We start from the raw sequence: 23823 nt of genomic DNA on the forward strand, positions 1-23823 counted from the left end.
AAATGTAGTGTAAATAAATGATATAGAGATATGTCAAGAGAGAAAGGGCTATTTTCATTTGTTTTTTATAAACACCATAGACCGTTTATAATATAAAGATTGTCCAGAATTAGCGTTCGAATAATTTAAGGTGTAGAAAAATATCCCACTTGGGACATATTAAGAGAGAAGAATGAATTCCAATATAAGATCGAAGGAGGAAAAAGGGGAATAGGAAGAAAGAAACTGTAGCGGTTACGGAATATTAGGCAATGGACAGGAATTCACAATTTTCAAAATTTCGACAATGCTGCAATTAAGGGAAACGTATACACTCTAAGAAGAAGAAGAATAGCCGATAGTTTGGTATTTTAGTAATTTAAGTTAGTTTGAAGTTTCCTTAATATATATATTTTCGTCCTTATTTGGCTCCGTAGTTATAAAAATTGGTGGTAAAAAAACATTAGTATCTAAATTTTTGATACATATGTAACATTTACATACAAAAATCAGGTTAGTTTTGACTTTTTTTTAATATAAATTTGGGTTGTATCTTGAAAACTATGGATTTGTGTTCATATAAAAAATATTCTAGTTTTTCATACAGAATCACCTCTAAAAATATTCTAACGTTATTTCCGAGGTGTTGTAAAACTTACTCTCAGTTAAAAATAAATATGGGGCCATTATCTTTATACGTGATATCAGTTTAAAACATATAAATGTTAGTTGGATCAAGTCCCAATTATCAAGCTGAATTTATAACAAACTTAAACTTTCTTCTTCACATTAGAATGTCTAGTTATCAAGCAAATCCATATAAACCCATTTAACCACCACTAAACACGCTCTAAACATTCCCTAGAAGAGCGGACAAGCTTAGCACATCTAAACCCCATCCGGAACTACACGATATGTAATCGATAGAATCCCAAACCGGGTCTGATAATATCGATTAAACGCGCGTTTAGGCCTGTTTTACAACCACCCACCGTTAGTGTTACCTCCAATGGGGATAATACCAGGCAGTTTAGGCAGAGACGGATAATTGTTCTTAAATTCGTCGTCGGGAGTTTGTGTGGACCCGGTAGCTTGGTTGCTCGACGACGAATTGTACAGCAAAAGGTCCCTGGATGAAGTGTTACCGGAATGGATATTCTGACTGGCGGCAGCGACGCTCTCCTCCGTCGTCGAAGGCGTCAGGCCATGGGCCGGAGGAGGCAGCTCGACGGAATCTTGTTGGGACTGAGTTTTGTTATGTCCGCCGGTCTGGGTAACTTCTGGTACACGCGTGGGAACGCTGGAAGCCCTCTTCAGCACTTGCGGTATCTAGCGAATGACTAATAGAGCTATGCGGACTCCATAATCGAGGGGATTACCTTGGTGGACGCAAATTTCTTCGTAAAAGTTTCGTTTATGTTACTAGAAGGGACTACTATAGGACTGGTGTTTCTGGAAGCCGAGAATTTTTTTCGCTTCTTCTTTAGCAACGCGAGTCCGTGAGCCAAGCCGTGGAGCTCCGGCTCCGGGTTATTGACATTCGCTTCGATACTGCGATTCGAGTCCGACGGACTTATGGAAGCTGGAATGTTATTGGCTATTTCAGAAAAATGTAGAATAATACTTTTACCTGATATATTGCCGCTAGTTATTCCATTATAACGGAGGGAAGGGAAATGAGTTAAACTTTAATTGAGAGGAGAAGAAAATCTTTTATCGTGATTTTGATGAGACGTGGACTAATAAAGAATCACTTTTTAGTAACCGGGGAAAATACCAAGTGATAATTATAAATCCTCAACCTCAAAAATTATATTTTTTATTATGCCTGTAGTTTTGTCATGTAACAACTTAAAAAAAAAATCTTTTGTTTGAATTATTTATAATGTGTTACTAAACAAATAAACAAAAGCTCGAAAAAAAAAGGGTTTTATTGCTAACGACAAAATTACTACTGCCTACAACAATAAATTTATGTGTTTTCATTTGTATTTAACTTCTTTAAAAACAGACCTTTTTCAGTAAGTTTTGAGGCATTATTTTAATGCTTGTAAAATTAAAAAAAAAAACATACAAACATCGCATTATTAGTTCATGTTATTGACGTTTTAATGTATTCTCTTATGGGTCATTCCGCTGCTAGAGGAACTTACCACAGCTTGAGAGAGACAATGAGAAATAATCGCGTTCGCGCAGGAAAAAATGACGTCAACGTAATCTTTACTAAATCATCGGACTCTACCGAAGTCGTGGTCGTAACTCAAAATTTATCAAAATTTAGTCTAAGTGTAGGTATGGCACCTTATCTTGGCACACTATTGTTGCTAATATCTTTCTTTTAATAATTTTTACTCGTTTTGTTTTATTTTATTTGCAACTCCGTCTATTATTATCATTATAAAATCTGATTGTAAAATGCGGTGGTTTAAGTTTTCTTTTCAAATTTTCTAACTTAATGAGATTTTATTATGCATACACCTTCCCGAAACAATCTTTACAAATTTGAACTTAAGATACTCACCATTCTCTTCGGATGCTGGACTGTTGCTATGGCTGTGGGAATGGTTATGTCCACTTTCGTGACAATTGTTGCACACCGAGTCTTCCGAACGGGACCTTCCTATGAGACGTGACATCTTCGCGGTTTTTGCTGCCTCTATCAAAGTGCCCCACCGTCTTTTGTGCATGTGGCCTCGTTTGAGGTGAAGCCTAAACAATATAACATCCATTTTCGTGCTTAATCTGTACGTAGGGACACCGAACCTTCCTAGACCTCGGTGATCTCTGTTATGACTCTCGTTAATACTGCCTTGCGATGACGATACCGTACTGCTGTGGTGGTGAAGCTTTCTGGGTACCGAGTTGAAGATACCGGAGAAGGTGGATCCGAAAAATTCGTGGTGGTTGGGATTGTGGTGTCCTTGGAGTGAGGCTATGAATTCGGCTACGGGAGGGAGGGATGTTGAGGTAGCCGAAGGTTGCGGCGCAATGTTGAAGCCCTTCATCAACCGCCGCTCTTTTTGCCGATTCTTCTTGCCTCCTGTGCCTTTAATTTGGATGACGATAAATTTTTGTAAGCACAAGTGAGCAATATATTCAAGCCCAGTCGCATATGAATTGGCCCAAGAGATGTTGAATTTCTGGATTGATTTTTAATTATTCAAAATAACTCAAACAAGAGCAATTAAATTAATTTAAGAATATGTGGTTCTAACAAATAATAAATATTGCAATTGTATTATAAATTATTTTAAGCAGACCGTGGAAAAAGAATCAATAATAATAATTTGTTTGTCTAACAAGAAAACTCTGGAAAGAACTCTTCGAATAATGTACAAAAAAAGGGCCCCTCGAGGACAGAACATTATCACACTGTTTAAACAAAACGGAAATATTCAGCTGCAAAATGGTCACGAATTTCACAAGAACGAAAATATTGGGATTAAGTTGTTTGTCGAGTTCATTACCGGAATATCCCAACTTCTTTCTGTAAAAATGGAGCAAATTATCCAAAAATTGGGATTTAGTTACTTGGAGTGGAGAATCCAAGTTTGAAGTTTGCGCGGGTGATTCACGAATCAGAATTATCCTAAGATCAGGAGACGGATATCACACAGGTTGTCCCAAAAAGAAAGTTAAGTTTTCTATATGTGTAATGGCATGAAGAAAGATGTCCTGACAAGGATTTGGACATCTTCTTCTTATTGATGGCAATGAAACTCGGCAATACTCTAATTTTACAAGAACAATTACTGTCGTATATTCGATTTACTCAACTACCAAAAGAAGTGACCACATGCGATTGATAGACGAGTTTCAAAAGCTACTTGTTTGAGAATATTGTAACAAAGGAGCAAAACGAAGTAGAATTTATTACAAGAATATCCAATTTTTATTTTAGGAGTCAGAAACGCTACTTTTCTTTGTAAACAGAAAACATAATCAACTTTTACGAATAAGTGAACAAAAAATTGGATACCAGTGCAATGAAATTCAGTTATTTGGAGTGGCGAATCTAGGTATTAAGTTTACGTGTGTCATTGAAGAAACAGGATTATGCGATTGCCAAGACAGTAATATCACACAGAGAGTTCAAAAAAAAAGTTTCCTGTATCTTACAAAAACAATTGCTGCCGCCCATTGAAATTATCTAACTACCAGAAAAAGGATTCATTTTTCAACAGGATGATTATTCCGTTTTTTAAATGACTTTCAAATAGCATTGGGGGGTTATGGTGAAAAAAGCATATCTCTCCAGATCGTCTCCGGTCCGCCCCATTCCAGAATGACATCTGAAACTTTGGAATTATTTTCGTTCAGAATATTAGTAAAGAGTTAGAGCACAGTATTTCAAATTGGATAGATGTCGTTTTAAAGTAAAAAGGCGGTTGCAGTTAATGGTAACAGTGAAAAATTTTTCAAAAAATATTGATGCAAAAGATACTACAGACCTTAAAAACATTTTTTAAAGTGTAATTGAAATAAACAACAAATGTTGACAAATAATATATAGCAGCAAACTTTTGTTAGTTGTTATATCAAATAAGTAAAAATTGGTTTGGAAATGCAACATTGTGTTTATGTCTCTTGTTGATATTCAATGAAATCGTCTAGTTAAATTCGCCGAAACGAAAAAAATGGAAATTTCTTTTACCCATGCCGCTGTGAGCTGTCGACGTATTCATTCCGGAATTCTTCAGTATTTCGATGAGTTCGAATCGAAATGCCGATATGTCTTGTTTAATTTCGTTCACATCGTCTTCTGTCACGCCCTGATTCTCCGCTTTTCTCTGTTCCACAGTGACGTATCTCCGCACCAGATTTCTCATTATGCTCTGTACACAAAATATAAGTATATCGACGGAGTTTTACGAAAAATACATATTGCTTTAGGGCCGAAATAATTTTACAATTTCCTTCCGAGACGCTTGTGAAAAGCGTGTTCGTTAAAACAATGGAGACATGGAAAAAAGTCGTGTCTTAATTTTAAGATAAAAATAATCATATAAATATAATATCTGCAACTTTCTTCTCTTCTAGTTCTTTTTTTAAGTATCAATCATTTCCGTTTGTAATTTCATATAATCGACGAGGCCCCAAATATTTTTTTTCTCACAAACTCATGCTGCAAAATACATAAAAAACTTAAAGAATACGTTTTTTCGGCCATTGGAGGACGTGAATTTTAATTCCATATTTGGATTAAGTGAGGATTATCGCAAAAAAAGCCGGACAAAATGACCTAAACGCTAAAACGTACAAAAAATGATTTAATAGAAAAATCAATTATAAATATAAATAAAACAATTTTTGATCCTCACCCTTTCACAATGTGTACGAGTATTTTTCTTTTTCACAGCTACTGTTTACAAATCTTCTCGATTCCTCTTGCGTCGGTTGTCGATGAATACTCGCTGACGTTTCGCCAATGACCCTGACATCTTCAGGACTTAACTGTATCTGCTTATATATTGTTTGAGGGGGGCGGAGCTTAAGATGACTGATTCCCATATTGGTGAAAGGTAAAGATTTGAGTCCATATGTCCATGAAATAATCTTAAGACTACGATAAATAAACTCATCAGTAGAATGCGAGCCACTTTCAATTTAGCTCTGAATAAGTCAACAGGGTCAATGGCGAAACGTCAGCAAGTTCGATTAGCCAACAACCGGAATAGGAGGAATCGAGAAGATTTCTGCATAATATTGTGCTCAAGTTATTAATAAGCGTTGTTTTGAGTTCTTTAACAAAAAAAGGGTGCATAAAGGAGAAGCTCGAAATACTACAGATTTATGATAATCTACGAAGTCTGACTAACTCACCTGATACCTAAAGTCGCGTTCACTTGCTTGCTTCACTTTGCGCTGTAAATAAAACAAAATGTTAATTTTTCGATTCTTCATTTTGATTTGCATATGGCGTGCCTAGCTAATCAATAACCCAGCAAATTTAATAATAACTTTTGAAAACAAAATGACGATATTTTATTCAATTGATTTGATTGTTATTTTAAAGTTAAAACCGATTCTTAAAGTTTGTATATGTCACCGCTAATTTGGTTATTTTACTTCATACAAAACAGCAAAGATACGCTAATGCTTTAGAAACTAGCTGGTTAGTATAAAAACTATCGATTTGCCTTGATTAAGATGAAGATTTTATTTAGGCATAATATAATAGCTGTTGGATTAGATTTTCACTAGTAAGTTCTCAAACTTTATTTCAGTTATGTTAATAAATGAGGGTTAATACGGTTACTCAATTAGTTGTCAATTTTCCCAGTATAAAGTATCAAAACAAACAAAAAAAAAACATTTTCTTTTGCAATTTTATCTTATCATGAAACCATTAAAGCAGACTATAAAAATGTTATGCTTTTAGCTTCCTTCTTTTTGAAGTTCAAACATAAAGAGCTAGAAAGCGCGAAATATATTCACCTGAACCGGGATTTATAAAAGTAGATTCAAAATTTCAAATTCAAATTTATCAGAAGTTGACATTTTTATGCTAGAGGACTATTTTAATCAAAAAATAAGTAAGCGCAAAAATACGATGAATGAAATTGCGGTAAGTAACAGATTATATTAGAAGTATATTATAAATACGGATTGTTACAAAAAAAATTAAATACAAAAGTTGTTTCTATTAAAATGACCTTTTTTATTTATTTTCCAAATCTGTTGGACACAGGGTGGTAAACCAAAGTTATATTTTTTTCACTAGAACATATGAGTGTACTGCGTTTCGAACTTATTAGCGATCATCTTCAGAATTCGGGTTAAGTTTAAAGCATCATTGTTCGGTTGCTTGTTAACTTTTTAAACTTTTTTCCGTCTATGGCGTGAACCCTTTGTCCTCCTCAGCGATCAAATGTATTAAGCGGTCCTGCGATTCTAGAAGTCGTTGTCTTAGGTTCATTTCTTGCGTTCGGCATAGATTGTAGATGTCCACTAGACCTCGGCCTCCGCTTTTTCCGGAAAGATAAAGCCTTTTTACCGATGAATTTGTGTGCAAGAATTGGAATTTTGTCATCAGACGGCGGGTTAGTCTATCTAACTCGTTAAGGTCAGATTCGGACCATTTCAATATCCCAAAAGTGTACGTGAGTACAGGAATAGCCCAGGAATTGATAGCTGTGACTTGATTCTTGGCTGACAGTTTGATGTTTAATACTTTGGTCATCCTGCTCTTGTATTTTTCGGTAAATACTTTTTTCAATTGGGAGTGGTCAATTCGCAGGTTTTGAGTTATCCCTAAATATTTATATGTTTCATGAGGTGGCAGGCCATAAATATCGCGATATGGCTCCTCCGCATCTGCAACACCCCCTCTGTTAATCTTGATAATGGTACATTTGTCCAGCCCTAAAGACATACAGATGTCTTGTGAGAAAGTCCTCACTGTTTCAATCAGCGCTTGGAGTCCCGTTTGGCACTGACTGTAGAGCTTCAGATCGTCCATATATAGCAAATAGAGCAAATAGCAACAATAGAGATAGCTTTTGTCTATCTCTATTGTTGATTTTATATCCAATGCCGGAGTCATTCAGAAGGGTTGACAGTGGGTTCATTGTCAAGCAGAACCACAACGGTGATAAAATGTCACCCTGAAATATACCTCTTGTTATGTTTACTTTTCCATCATGTATTTAAGCACAGTTCTCACTTTGGGGCATATGTTATATATTTCTAGCACTTTTATGAGCCAATCATGAGGGACTGAGTCGAATTCTTTGGTGTAGTCAATGTAACATACATTTAAGTTCCTTTTCCTAGTTTGAACCTGTTTTAGGACTACAGCGTCAATGGTTAATTGATGTTTACATCCAGTTGATCCTCGGATACAGCCTTTTTGCTCCTCCTCTAGGATTCCGTTTGTTGTGCAGCGTTCATATATCTTGTTGTTAGTTATGGAGGTAAACAATTTGTATATCACCGAGAGACAGGTTATCGGGCGGCAGTTATTTGGTTTGGTAGGGTCGCTCTCCTTAAATATCATATAGGTATTCCCCTCAGTGAGGAAAGTAGGAAACTTTAGTGGATCGTCCAGCACGTCCGTAAAACATTGAGCTAGGTGCGGAAAACAGGCTGGAAAATATTTTATCCAGAAGTTATGCAGCCTATCCGATCCCGGTGACTTCCAGTTACTGGTCCGTCGGATAGTCGAAGCAACATCATCGGCTGTTATATGATTTAAAGTCATTAATTGCCAGTGCGCGTTGTTCAATTTCAGCTATCCAATCAGCGTCCTCTCTGAACTGCTTTGGTCCTGACCAGATATCCCTCCAGTAAACGTCAAACGCGTTAAGGTCTGGTTTATGCTTTTGTGTTCCTTTGTTGTCTTCTTCTTTGCTCTCCAGTTTCCTAAAGAATTTTTTCCGATTCGATGTAAATTCGGAGTTCTGTTCTTTCCTTTTAGAGAGCTCATTATATCTTCGAAGTCTGGCACCCATGGCCTTTGCTTGTTGCCTGAACCCGTCTTTCAGTTCTAAGAGTTGATGTTGTGCTGACCGAAGGTTTATCCCAGCGGCATTGGAAATGACTGCAATTTTCTTAGTGACCTTTTTAGATTGATTATTTTGTAAGTATTCATCTGTTATATCAGCTTTTCCTCTGAGTCTGTCTACATCCAATTCTAGTCGCTTTCGCCAAGCTGGTGGTTTATTATTAATTTGGGCTCTAGTCGTTGGTACGTATGTCCCTTGACCGTTCAGCTCGATGACAGTGATAGCTGCACAACATGTAACCAGGTGGGTTTCCTCCAGAGTGCGAGGTGGTATATTTGCTCACTGCTGCGTTGGTTAGCGCTATGTTCTCCTTAGTCGCCTTGTCAATTTTCCTGAGTATAGGTATTACTGCATGAATTAGAGGGTCAGTAGCTTCATAGTAAGACAAAAGGCTATTAAATTTATCCGATATTTGTCGATATTTTAGGTTTGCTTGGGTTTGCTTGGTTTCATCCGACATGTCCATTAGTTCCGTCTGGTGTTCCTGAATGTTGTTCCTGAAGGACCTCTTCCTGATATATGATGTTGCCAATCCCGCGTCTAATAGTCTCTAACTCTACTTTTGTAAGATATGATTTTCTTATGATGACATTTTTCCTGTCGGCTAAGTTTTGTTCTGTTGGTTGTAGTTCCGGGTGTCGTTTAGAGAATTCGACATGGAGTGAGTGTCTCCATTCTGGAAGTGGGTTGTCATCATACCGGTTGACAAAGTAGAATGCGCGCATAACGTTGTAGTTCAGTTCGCTGCTCCATTGTATACATCCAGTGTGGCCTCTCCTACGGATAGTCCTGCTTACGGCGGACAAGCCAGCAAGTAGAGTGGCATTAATTTCTTCTGCCATATCGTCGTGTTCCACTTCTTGTTGTTATTATTATTATTATTATTATTGTTATTATTGTTATTATCATTATTATTTTTATAACATCGTTAAAGTCTATTGGTGAGAGCCGTCGAAAGCCAACACGATGAAGTTTGAAGCGGACTATAAATCCTGGATACGACTCCGTAAAAAACAACTTTGGAATCACCGTGTAAGCACAAAGGAATTCTCCGAATGTTAATCTCGAAGAAACTAATTCCTTAAACCTGGATTTAGCGATAAACAAATCTATTCCTCAAAATGATTTTCCGATTTTCCGTGCGATGTAAAAATTTATCCTCTGCTTGCTTGAACACCCACGCCGTCAATTCCTGATGACAAACGGCGTAAAGAGCTTTCTGTCGCCAACGGCAATAAACAAACCTGGATTCACACTTTAAAGTTAGAAAAACCGTTGAATTCGAAGCTTTTCGAAATTTTAAGCAATGCGTCAAGCACAATTAAATCGTAATCGTAGTTTGAGAATCGCTTTTTTTGATTTTAGGTTATGTTTGTTGTGTTTTTTGTCTTGCCAAGCATTCAACAAGTCTTCATTGATCCATCATCACCTTACCGTAATTTTTTTCTTTTAAAAAAAAATTCTCAAGTTACTTTAATATTGACACATCTTTTGGTTTCCTTCTGCGTCAGCTGTTAAAGAATCGAACTTTCTAACGTTTCACCGATCATCATGTTGGCCTCTTTAGAGCTTAATGGAAAGTGGCTCGCATTCTGTAACTGCATATACATTGTTTGAGGGGCGCGGAGCTAAAGAGAGGCACGAATGTTGTCTAGGATGACTGATTCCCATATTGGTTAAGATTGTTTGGTTACTTATATATTTCTATGGATTCTCGAATTTTTCTTTGATATTGATTTCATGCAAGAATTTGAGTCCAATCTAATAAGATTTGATGTCTGGTTTCATAATTGTGTTCGGCAACTGCTTGTGAGTTTATTATCTTTCGTGTTCTTAAAACTTGGTTGATATTTTTAGTTTTATCTCTCCAATGCCTCATATGGATGGAAACCTGTAAACTCCTGCTATCTCAAACGGAATTTTGTCTTTGATGGGTTGAAGATGTGGAGATATTTTTGGACAAGTGATTAATCTGGTTTTAAAGTTATATTTGTTAGGGACTTTTGATATGTGATTAAGTGATGTAATAGAAATAAGAACAACAGTGGCAAGTGTGGGGTTGCTTTCCGACTCATTGTCATTGGAAGGTTGTGGTGAAGTATTTTGTAGAAATTATTATAGAAAAGAGCAGCAGTCTTTTAATTTTGGTTTTAGTGACTCGGGTTGAGATAGTTTTACGGCTCTGTAAACAAGAAAGGTGATAACCGATGATTTTTTTGCCGGATCGGGTAGGTGTGCCTCTCTTGCTGCTAACAGAATAATTCAATATAAGGTCTCATCTTCAATTGATAAGATTATCTAAGCATCGGAGATTATTATAAGTTTCTAAATCAATGATAAATGTATGTTACCGACCTAATAACAAAAGGTAGCGTGCCCATATTTTGATTTTAGACACCTTCGAGAACTTTCTTCTCAAATGTATTCAAAATGACCGCTGATAATGGAGATCCCGTAGCTATCACCGACATTGTTGAAAACTGAAAATATTCTTACAGAGGGATCCTATCGTCAACTTAAAAACATCCTACGTCATCTTAGATCTGTCATTAAGTATTTTCTCTATCAGAATCCGTGAAAAAGTCTGCCACCTCTCATGACTTTAACATTCCTCGTCTCTATTGACTCCCTAAGAGTCACAATCTCGGATTACCCCTTCGAGCTTTTGTTAGCACCATTGGTTCTCCAAAATGTTCTCTAACAAAATATCTAGCTTCTATATTAAAACACTTTACAGGGAAAACTAATAGTTTCGTGCTTAGTTCCTTTCATTTCATTTAAAAATGAAAAACTATTAAATTAGATATAAACGATATTCTCTTTTTTTTTTTAAGAAACTTCCACAGACTACTGAGAGCTTGACTGAAAACTGTTTTCAGTCAAGCTCTGAAGAAGCCAACAGGATGATTGTCGAAACGTCAGCAATTTCGACTAAGCAAAAACCGACGCAGGAGGAATCCAGAAATTTTGTAAAAAGCAAACGATATTGTCGTTAGCGTCGATGTAGAATCCCTCATTTCTAAAGCTCCTATTCCTGAAACTCTCGACATTATGTAATATAAAACGAGAATCCGGAACTAAATCTTAATTGAAATATTTTTGTCTTGAACATATTTTTATTGTAATGTTGAAATTTATGAACAAACGTGAGGAACAGCTATTGGTTATTTAAACGCTATACACCTCAACACACGTTTTACCATTGAAATGCAAACTAATAATATTCTCCCATTCTTAGGTATTCTGATCAATAGAAGGTCAGACCTTTTGTTTGGTAATTAGGTTTACAAAAACCTACACACACCGACCGATAACTTAATGCATTTTTACATCAACATCCGGTCAAAAATCATCCGTTATCAGCTTTCTTGATTCCAGAGCCGTAAAACAATGTCAACTTGAGTCACTGAATCCAGAATTAAAACGCCTTACATTTGCTCCTCTCTATTAATTTTCACATTAGAGATATTAAGCGTTCCATCGCAAAATACACTTCAAAGTAACCTTCCAAAGGCAATGAATCAGAAAGCAACCCCACACATGCCACTGTTGTCGTTACTTACATTCAAAACCACATATCAAAAATTATTACGAGACATAACGTTAAAACCAGATTTACCAAAAATCTTTCAACATCTTTGAGCCTTGAAAGACAAAATTCCTAGGCAATAGCGGCAAAGAATATATTAGACAGGCTGGACGAAAAATATCAACTATGTTCAATAAATATGAAAAAACCTTAAGAATACGACAAATAAACTCATCAGCAGTTACCGAACTCAATCATAAAACCGGACATCAAATCTTGCATGTGATTAATTCGTCTATCAAAGAAAAATCCGAAAATTCATATAAATCTGCAAGCAACTAAACATAGAAATCAATCATCCGCCCCTCTCAAAGAATATATAAGCTGGTGCAGAGTAGAATACGAGTCAGTTTCAGTTAAACTCTGAAGAAGCCATACAGGATGGTTGGTGAAACGTCAGCAAGTATGATTTATAACAAACCGACGCAAGAAATAAAGCAATATCTTTTTAGAAGTGCCATACATGACCAAAAAGAATATTTGTTGTCAAAAATGTGTACTCCATTTCTTGTTTCTTAATTATTAATTATTAATATTATTAAACAAATGCTGAAAATTCAAGGGAGAGTGTATAAAAGTTGGGTCAAAAGTTAACAGTTGACAGTTAGTGAGCAATTGACTTATCATCCTTTCCTCATTAAATTTAAAAAAACAACTTGAGCAATGGCATGGGAAAAAATTAATTTACTTCTTTCGAGATGCAATATTTAAAAGCTTTATTTTGTTTAGTTTATGAAATAAATACTAGGTACGAAAAACTTTTCAAATAACCCTGACTATCAAAATTTAGTTTTGATATAATTGAGTAATTTGTGCTATAAATTTAGTCTTGGTTGGTGTGATACTAGTGTTCCAATTCAATACCCTCTACTCATTCGAAATAAGAGAAAAAATGTACATAAAGTGTTTTGCTTTTTATAATACTGATACTTTTCTATTTTAAGGTAAAAACCTTATCTTTCGGCCATATTTGTGAGTGTTATCTGTAACTGTTGTTATATGACTCAATGTTTATGTAGTAAACCTTTTTTTTATTAAGTTTGTGGCGTTTTATTTGAATGAACTTGTATAAATTACATTAAAAAACCACTTACTCTGATCGTTCTCATGTGCTCTTTCTTAGCCGACTTCGAGCCACAGAATTTTCTGCGCATCCACTGGATCACATACCAGGCACTTTTAGGGGTCGGGATAATGTTAAACGGAGGGGGAACGGTACCGCCCTCTTCAAAATAGCTTATCCACAATTTGCTTCTGGCGAACTTCCATTCTGTGTCAGCACGTTCCTATTAGCAACAACAATATATTAACCCAAATGCGTATCCCATGTGTGTCAGAATTATAGTCTATTTCAAGCAGGTGTAGAGTAACAAAACCCTATTAGGTATGCAAAAGGACTATAGAGTGACTCAACACGGAAAATGGTATGCCAAAGTTGCGTAAAAAGGAAAGAATTTTATTTTGGCAAAATTAAAAATAAATCATACAAAAAATACATAAGTTAATACACAAGTTAACTGATAAAAAATTATCCCAAAAGCCGAGCTTCGGCGCTTCTTTATTGACTGGCTGTACTATTTCTAGCCAGTTTTCTTATGTCATTTCCTCAGTAGAGCAGTAGAGCGAAATCCCTCTTGAGCCATTTATTCAACACGCTGTCGGCTATTCCAGCGGAAAGCTCCTGTGCGTGAGGTTTTCATGAGGATACAACTTTTTTTTCTTTTATTTTCGGTGTTCAAAAACCAGTTTTTCAGCTCAATATCCATTCACATCCAAAGCTTCTTGCGTGCCCAGCCATCGGTCGTCCAGGTTGCAGCCATCTGGCAGATTTGGGCAGAGCGGTACGCCTAAACAGCGGTTGGGCTGTTTAGCCAATTCGTTCATGCTTTCTTTTATGCGATTTCCATAAATCAGTCTAAGACATAAATTTTTTGATGCGATTAGAATAATAACTGAGGTATGGCCCATAAATAACATCACAATAATTTTTTTGCGTATTGCAATGTGAATAAAGAAATTTTTTAATTAAGTTCAGTCCACTTTTATTGGTGTGCCTGGACTTTTCTACTTTCAATTTTTTTTTTGCACAAAATATACCTACGCCTATGGTCTTTCTTACTCTACACCTTTCTGAAATAGCCTATAATAAGGAACCGTTTACATTTGCTTACTGACCGATATCAATTGGTAGGAGTGGTTCATCATCGCAATCAACAAATTTAATAGGACGACGATGTTTATCACAGAATAAGTGCCGAACATGAGCATGCCCCAGAATCGCGTGAAGATCTTAATTTCATTTAGTTCGAAGCTCTCCAAATCTATTAGGCCGAACACCGCCCAGAAGAGAGTCTGGACCGTCTCGAATAAGCTGGAAAAAGATTTGCGGATCAGCCGAAAGGGATTGCTGAAATAAATTGTTTAGGATTTTGTCGAGAAAGACGGCCGGCCCCACAAATTGGATATTGTCTCTACTTGATTCGTTTTATTTTATCGTTAGCGCCCATTTGAGGATCCATTGTTTCCGAAACTGCGATTCCGCTATTGATAAAACGAAACACACTAAACGATTGATAATATTTAGACACCGAAAGGTCCGACGCCAATGTGAAATGTCACAGGCTTTATTTCACGGCAAAAGTTTCTGCCATAGTATGTTTATTAATTATTGAAATTTAATTTAGAGACGCCTTTCAATTTTTGGAGTTAAGGTAAGTGCCTAGTGTACTCCTTTTTAAAATATTGTCAGTTTCAGTCATTATTTCAATTTCAATTTTGGGATTTTGTGTTAAATTTTAAACATATTTTATGTATAATGTGCTAATATAATTAGGATTTTTGAGAGTAGCATATTTGTTGGGCTAAACATTTTCCCTTCATGTACTTGACTACGGAAAAGCAATTATTGTATTGTGAAATAACAACTAATAATTAGTATAGTAATAATTGAATATAAATGAAACAAAAAAATTAATAAAAGTTTTTTATTCACAGATACACACATTAATTGCAGTGACAAGATATTACTTGCGAATTAAAAGAAAATTACAGTTGACCCGGCCAGTACGTTAAATTTTATATTATTATTATTAAATATGTTTTCAAAAATGATCTAAAATTGGGGTTTTTGCATGTTTTAATTGGTTCGCTGTTTTTTGGTTTTTCTGAAGGCAATGTCATATTGTTTACTAAAGTAAGCTTTCCCTTGTTGCAATTTTTGTCCTTTGTGCTGGTGCTTCACAAATTTTCTGCAAAACCCAAAAAAACAGTAATTAATTTGACTTAACTTTCGTTAAAAAAACTTTAAAAAATTACCTACCAATAATTTGCTTGAATACGTAATTCATAATAGCAATGTCATTATACTAAAAAACATAATATATTTCGCTTTTTACTATAAAATAATTGAGTTGAAAGATAATAAAAATACTTTAAAATTGCTAATATTAACTATCAATAATGTAGTTGAATCAGTAATTTACGAAAGCCAAAATTTCCTAATATACAAAAAAATACATAAATCAAATAAATAAGTAAAATAAATGCGAAAATTTGAATTATACTTACAATTTTCGAACACAGATACAATTCACTTTATAAAACAAGTCATACAAGAAAGTTTCAAGTAGACGGTATAAAAGTGTGCTGATGCTGTATTATGAATACCCAATAGTGGGTAATTTAATAAATCTATTCATAAATAAGAAAGCAGTAAAGTATGTGAATAGGCACCATTGTATTATAATAAAAATAACCAGGGACTGAATTAAATTCAATAAATTCTCTATTATTGGAGAAAAATTAATAAGCATCCAGCAATAATAAGGGAAATAAATAGTGAGGAGGATTTCAATATTTTATTACATTTTGAAGGTGAAAGGTAAAATCTGAGTTCTCTATTTATTCATAACCTCCATGATGTAAGATACACTTTTGACTAATTTTGAATTTTGTATGAATGGCTTGTTTGATATGGTCTATCTTATTTCTTCTTATAAAATGTCGATTGTTCTTGGTCTATTAGGAACAATTTTGTTCTTCAAAATGATCCAAAAATAGAAGCTATCTAGAAGCATAGCTATCGTTAAGGAAATTCTTGACTGCTGGTGGAAAGGGATCTCATTCGTTGATGTTTTACTTCCTGTTCAGCATGCGATTTTTCTAGTGATCAAAAATGTTTGTTTTTTTCTATTTTTGTTGTTGAATGAATTTTATTCTCATCGCTTAACTCTGGAATGAGGTTTTATTAAACATATCATAATTTGATAAAGAACATTTTACTTTTACTGCGAATACCCTAGAGTGGGAGTTAATCCTGGTTAATTCTGTGAATCTATTCATATGTAAGAAAGTAGTAAAATAGCTGAGTCGCTATAAATTGGTATAAAGCTATAAAAATATAAATATATAGATATAAATTCTCTATTATTGAGGAAAACGCATGTTTTGTACAACCCAAGCAATGCAAAAATAGTAATAATAATAGTAATAATTGTTTTTTTTTATACTTGAAGGGAAGATATTCAGTCTAACTAATAGGATACCATAAATGTAATTCCGAGTAGGTATAGGTAACCCTATCTAGGTAACCCATAGATAACATTTAAGGTTTGAGCGACTGTGAATATTAGCGGCCTAATTTTGGACGCGCTGTATGACAGTAGACAACAACAATAACATAATCGTGAACTTTAACATTTTGCTAAATTTTCAAAAACCAAAATTTTTCGCAATGTCAAATATTATATAAATAATAATAATAATATTATATCATCATATCAAAAACGGTTAAACATAGGTATAGGAGATTTGCTTGACGATGATAAACAATGATTCAGTAGAAATAATGGGAATAATGGGAATATGGGATTATCAGGGCCAGTGGTCGCCAACTTCTTAAATGTGTTGAGCCACTTTCTTAATTTTGTTATTGTTGTTGTTCATTATGTTTAATATTAGGACAATTTTTTTGTGGAATTTTGAAGCTTCTCTGGTTTTTGCAGTTTGTATTTTTAAAATTAAAATCATTGAGAGTTATCAGACTTGCCTCCACGAGCTACCGGTAGCTCGCGATCGGCAGGTTGGCGACCGCTGGTCAAGGACAGAGAGACACTTTTCAACTAAATTTAAAAGACAGTCGCAAAGCTTTAAGATGATCGAAAAAGAAATCTAGTTGACTATCGGTTCCATTCCAGATGATGATGCCAGACCAGAAATTTAACAATTGCCGCATCGACAGCGCGAGTTTCAAATCATTCCATGTATACGAGGTGTGTTCAAAAGTATTTATTTATTCACCAAAATTAATGTTGTTCCTTCAAAGTAATCCCCAGATATAATACCCTTGTGACAGCGTTATTTCCAATCCTCGAACCAGTTCTGGTAACTAGTTTCCGATATAGCCTTGAGTTCTTCTATCGATTTTTTCTTTATTTCCTCAATCGTTCCAAACCTCCTTCTTGAGTTTTGGGAACAGGAAAAGAGATAGACACAAGCAACCATGAGTGAGCAGGTGCATTATCGTGATGCGGAGCTTGACGTGCTATTTTCGCTGTTGGCGATTCTGGGTTCTTTCATCGGGATGACTGTGCTTTTTACGACGATCTTTTTGTTCAAAATTATGCATGGCACGAGCCAATAGGGATACCGATGTCTTCAGCCACTTCTCTAATTTTATGCAAATTTTTTGTTCCATTTTTTTTATAGCAGAAAACTGCCGAGCACATAAAACACGTCTAACGCGTCTGTCTCAAAAAAAAAAACGTGCAAATTGGTTGAAACTGTGAACATAAAAAAACATCGAAGATGTAGCCCGCCCAATTACAAAAGTCATCTTACTTTTTGAACACAGGTCATATATTCGTCACCACCCGAGAAAGAGGGCAGACCATTGGTAGGACATTATATGCGTAAAACTTATCTTTGACTTGAAAGTAAGAATTGAACAGACAGCACCTAAGCTGCCATCGCTCTCCGCGGTGGTAGCACACATTGCAAGGGCACGTTGGTGTACAGACTTTTCACTTCAAAACTAACAAGCTTGCCTGGAGGATATAATCTTACGTTTTTTAAAATATCTGTCAAGTGCCCAGAATTCTTTACAAATGAAGGAGTTTTTCCCGCAAGTGGCTAGACAATTTGAAGCGGAGATCTAGTTAAGCAACTTGCTGGGGAACCCCGCAAACTTAATCTGCGCTTGATAGATGTAGTGGTACATCTGCGCGAAACGTTGTGTAAGGAGTATTTATAGGTATAGGATACAAAATAAACAAATAATTTATCGGGTGTTCTACTTCAAATAAGCAAGTTTGCAGCAACTTTTGGTTGAACTGGAAGTGACAAGAAATATATAAAAAACTTATCTTAATCCCAAACATTGAAATGTGTTTCTAAGTAACATCTCAATAAACTTTCAATGAACTAGTTGGGTGGAAAACCCTGTATAAAATACGTTTACTAATAGGACAATTTAAACTAGGTTACATAAAAATATGTTAGTGCATACTTAAGCATCTTTGTCTACTGTAAGATCGCATTTTTTATGAATTAGAGTTTTTAACAACTTAAACAAGGACCACTTAAACATTCATCAAAACTAGCAAAATTAGTCACAATGGGCTTAAATTCAAAAAAGACTACACCAATTACAGGGGCTGCCAGTTACTAGCACTTTCAGTCAGTTGTATGTATGAGTTATAAGAAGCCTAATTGAAGAAGAGTACCGCGACAAAGAAGTAGAAGAACATAGTGGCCTTAGAAACGGAAGATCCTACACAAATAATGCCTTCTGGAAAGGAGGTACATCTGCCATTTTGTATTTGCCTAAGGCCTACGACACAGCGCCAGCCGTAAAATTATGGGAAGGCCTAAAACACACAAAAATTAACTATACAAAAAAACCAAAATACAACAAACAACAGTACAGCAAAAGTTAAACTAAACAAGCAAAACATTATCCAGATTGTTTAAAATATACACAGAGCATGCATGGATCAATAAATGTAGGCCACATCAACGCTTAGAACAATGTAAAGAAAACATGGAGTATATGGCCAGAAAGTTAATAGAAAAATACAATAAATAAAGCACTGAAATGAAAAAAGGACAGCACAGAAATTCAAACCAGAGTTGCTCAGATTTGAAAAATAATAGAAAAGGAAAAAGAAAGAATAGTCAAATTCGTAAAAATAAATAAGAACTAAAAGTTCAGATTTTCACACACGGTGTTGTCGAAACAATTGTCATGTCACAATATATGATTTCGTGAAAATCTGAACTTTTAGTTCTTATTTATTTTGATAAATAGATTTTCATCAAGTAAAAGCCACCTCAGTCGAATTTGTAAAATTCGTATATATAACTGCATCATAAAAAGTGTTGCCTTATGCCTCGGAAATATGAACAATGACCGAAAACGACAAAAGGAAAATCTTCCCAACAGAAATGAATGCTATAAGAAAATCTGCTAAGATTTCAAGAATAGAACATAAAACAAATGACCACGTAAATCAAACGACAATAATGGGATAACAGTCACAGGGGACATAGAGCAAAAAGAACTGAAATTTCTGTTACATGTTCAGAGAAGGCAGGATGGCAGACTGTCAAAACAGATATTACAATAGGCTCCACAGGAAAGAGAAAAGACAGGACGACCAAGAAAGAACTGGTGTGAAGGAATAAAAAAGACCATGAGTGAGTAGTCTAGTTAAAATTTGTTTAATAACGCATTCTTAGTTCAGTTATGGAAACATTTCCATCCAAGAAGCATCAATTAAGAGTAATTTTTTTACGAAATCGTTACATACTTTGAGAACCGCCTCCAAATGGTGCACGCATTGGAGTCGCTGCCCGGGCCGCTGGAATTTGAACTGTCCTCTGGATCTGGACATTTTTCTTTTTCCGCGCCCGCGTAATACCACAACAACTGATTTAGCCCTATCAAAAAAAAAAGAAAATAACTCGAGTAACATTTTGAGGAAAAACACAATTTCTACTTACCGCAGGAAAAAGCAAATAGAACTAGTACGTATAAAAAGAAAAATTTCATGATGTCCATGACCATGCGTGACAGAGACACCTGAAGAGGACCCAGGTGAGGGTTTACGGAAAATATGTAAACCAACTTGAGAGAACTGTAAGGAAAGTTCAGTTAATACTGTCGCAATGAACAAAAGCGTCTTTGTGATATTCATAGAGGAAAACGTAAAGTATACCTGAAAATATTTGCGGCTGAAAACAAGCCTTCGGAAATCAGCATTGGGTCCCAGGCGTCCCAGTCCTTCCTCAAAATAATTTCCGATTTTTGGTGGACCTAAAATATTTACATTGTTCAATTACCTATTCTACCGTGTGATTAGTGAAAAAACATTGTTGGGTTTTCGAAGAAAAATTTTTATGCTTCTAACAACAACATGTGGTGACATTGTTAACTTAAGCTGTGGAGAGCTTGGAGACAAATGATTATAATATATACACTACCATAGGCCTTCTTAAATTATCAACCTATAATATTCCATCTCGCAGTACCGATGTTCTTGTTTCCTACCTCATGCCAAGTGCTCGCTGGATCATCTATTCTCGCCCCCTAATTTTCTCATTTGGTTAGGTTTCAGTATTCGTGAGATGACACATTTTTCATTTTTTAGCCATAGAGCCCAATATTTATTAAAACTAGTCGCTCCATTACCGTCTCTCGACGGGGGCCAAAGTTTGAAAACTTTAAAATAAGAGCTAAAGTATCAATATAATTACACAAAAGGAGCTTTCAGAATTGAATCAAATAGTTTTATTATTTTTGAAGCAAAGAAAATGTCAAATGAAATCCTGGCAAAACAAGAATCCAATTGGAATTCAACAATGCAACAAACACATACCCTTGATGAATTTTTAAACACATTACAAAAACTTACAAGAAATTCTTTTCTTTATTCCTTATTTGTAAAAAATAATACAACAATAACTCACTATTTAAGCGTAATAGCTTTAGCATCTGTTAAACACTTGGAACAATAATTTAACAATTAATATCAACAACCTAACTATTTCATACAAATATTTCAAGACGAGATTTTCACAATTACTTCATCAACCTTACTACTAGATATACCGCTATTCTACATCATTTTAAAGACAATTTGATTAAAAAAATTTATTATTATTATTTTATTTATTAATTAAATTTGAAGAAATGTAGTTTTAACCATTTCTTCTGTCATTGGGGAACTCTGTAAACTATCGAGTACATTTATGTGGAACAACCTAATAGACATAGCGTTAGAGAATGGCAACGAAAGTGACAGTTTTCTGTGAGTTCAGTTCAATATTTTAATTTGCCGCTTCTTCGCAACTGTAGCATCAATATTGAAATTTGAAATAAAAGTCATGTAATCCATTTCATTTTCCGATCCGCTATTACTTTCTGATTTTTTTTTTTTGCGAAATACTTTTCCATAGTTATCTTTAGAGGTTTTATTTATTTTTCAATCAAAACATAGCGTCAATTAAGTTTTTATTACTACGACACTGGAGCTACTAGATATTTGAAATTTTAAACATAGCTTTGGGAGCTACTGTATATTATTTCTTAATTAGTTCCATAACATACAGGGTTGGTCAAAACTAATGATTTGCCTATAATCTCAAGATTTCCCCGGGAAACTGGTTACGTGGAACACGGATATTCTTTCTGCTTGCGTAACATAGTCATAAAAATTACACGAAATCTGTTTCTAGAACAATTTCTTACTTGATAATAAGACACCACCCTCAGCGCCACCGTTGCTACGTACAAGGAATTGGTAATGAAATCGATGACGTTCCACATATCACGCACGTATTCTTCGAGCCCGACGTCCCAGAGTTGTTTGATCTCGCTCCATATAAGACCTTCCATAAGCAAAAATTGATTCAAAGTTCCCCCAATTTTGCATGCATTTTTAAAATAAAACGGAAATGTCTAAGGAAACACTAACCGCTAACGTAGCCGAGGATTATCCACTCTATCAGAGTCGGTTTGGCACCTCTCTGGATAATGATTTCTTCGTTATCTCCGTTGAAAAATAATTGTCGCTGTGAGGCCAGTATTAACATAACTGTAACAGGATCAATTGTAATAAAACTTCTAATTATCTTACTGTCTTTCTTACATAGGAATGTGAAGTAAGATGCAGAATGGCAGATGAACTTTATAAAAGGCTTCCTCATGGTCTGTCCGATGATAGAGTGCGGCGCGACGATGTAGGCAATGGAGAAAAACGGGAAGAGCATTCCTATGCGTACGATCTCCAACGCTTGGAGGACCATGTTTTTTCGACGGAAACCCGGCAAACCTTCGTACCAAATGGAAGCCAGTAATTGTTGAACGTTAGAGTGAGCCACAAACTGGAAATAGCAGCAGCCTTCTTTATTTATATATTTATATATATTATTTATTTTTATATACTATTTATTTATATATATTTTTAATATATATATATATATATATATATATATATATATATATATATATATATATATATATATATATATATATATATATATATATATATATATATATATATATATATATATATATATATATATATATATATATATATATATATATATATATATTTATATATTTTAATCGAAACCCCGCCTTAATTAAAAAAAAACAAATTTTAAGTATGACGTTGTAAATTGTGAATGTTAATTTATTTTAATATTATCACAAACCACTAAAGTTGGTTTTGTTGTATAAGAAAATCAATCTCAAATGTATAACAACGGCATTTAGCTGGAACGTCACTTTTGACATTAGATATTCTTTTGGAATCCAAAGTGATTAATACATCAATTTTTATCCATCAAAATTGACATTTTTTCATGAAAAAAAAAAAAGATTATAACAATTGTTCGCCTTTGAAATTATCGAAAAATATTCTCCGAAAATATTTTTTTTTCACTTTTCTAAATATAGGACAATTTTCAAAGAAATCAATTATGATCAATATGAATTGAAGGTAGCTTAACGTCCGAAAGATATTAAAATTTAATTTCAAGTTTTTACATACAAATAAGCGGGACAACTATGTAAACGTTACCACAATTTTCGTGTCAATGACTTGAGGTTTAGTGGTAGGTTGCAAAAATTTATATGCTTAATCTATCTCTAGTATATAAAAACTTCCAATGCGTATTTTTCATTTACTTTAATTTTGTAAAATGGTTTAATTGTTGAAATAAAATAAATAAGTGAGTAAATAAATGAATCAGTTTCCTTCAATATGTTGGACAATTGCAACATTTCATTTCAAGTTTTGACATATAAATAAGCGAGACAACCGGTATGCCTTGTAAATGTTACCACATTTTTCATGTCAGTGGGTTTAGAGGTGCAAACTATGGCTTGCATAACCCACTTAAGCTGTGGTAGTTTCAAAAATTTCAGTTTTCATTTCTTTGAACGAATAAACAAATAATAACGGACAATAGCCCTTACAAATAAGTAAATTGATTAATTTAAAATTCCAATATTTGATTTCAAGTTTTGATATATAAATAAGCGGGACAACCGGTATATCATGTGACATTTTTCATGTCAGAGGATTTAAAGGTGCAAACTAACGCTTGCATAGCCCATTTGTGCTTAGGGGTTTGAGGTTTAGTGGTAGGTTTCAAAAATTTAAATGCCGTTTAAATTTATGCAATAGTAGCCATTTTACCTTATTCAATTTCTAGTACATAACAACTTTACTTTACTGTACC

At 34.6% G+C, this 23823-nt stretch overlaps 1 protein-coding gene across 1 annotated transcript in view; it reads right to left on the reverse strand.

The window, feature by feature from the left end:
• Positions 1–559: 559 nt before the first annotated feature.
• LOC132704523 (transient receptor potential-gamma protein) overlaps positions 560–23823 on the reverse strand; it is a 94266-nt gene continuing 71002 nt past the window's right edge. Inside the window, exons 7-20 of the mRNA XM_060674551.1 lie at positions 22224–22458; positions 22050–22169; positions 21794–21963; positions 20292–20389; positions 20077–20210; positions 19884–20013; positions 14251–14446; positions 13170–13361; positions 5803–5844; positions 4634–4814; positions 2743–3025; positions 2501–2688; positions 1359–1561; positions 560–1308 (exon numbers count right to left, since the gene is read on the reverse strand). Of these exons, the coding sequence (XP_060530534.1) occupies positions 958–1308; positions 1359–1561; positions 2501–2688; positions 2743–3025; positions 4634–4814; positions 5803–5844; positions 13170–13361; positions 14251–14446; positions 19884–20013; positions 20077–20210; positions 20292–20389; positions 21794–21963; positions 22050–22169; positions 22224–22458 (2523 nt within the window). The 3' untranslated portion in view covers positions 560–957. The remainder of the gene's footprint in view (positions 1309–1358; positions 1562–2500; positions 2689–2742; positions 3026–4633; positions 4815–5802; positions 5845–13169; positions 13362–14250; positions 14447–19883; positions 20014–20076; positions 20211–20291; positions 20390–21793; positions 21964–22049; positions 22170–22223; positions 22459–23823) is intronic.

The sequence above is a fragment of the Cylas formicarius genome, unplaced genomic scaffold (assembly GCF_029955315.1).
Source record: "Cylas formicarius isolate icCylForm1 unplaced genomic scaffold, icCylForm1.1 PGA_scaffold_7__23_contigs__length_41026272, whole genome shotgun sequence".
In the NCBI taxonomy this organism is placed as follows: Eukaryota; Metazoa; Arthropoda; class Insecta; order Coleoptera; family Brentidae; genus Cylas; species Cylas formicarius.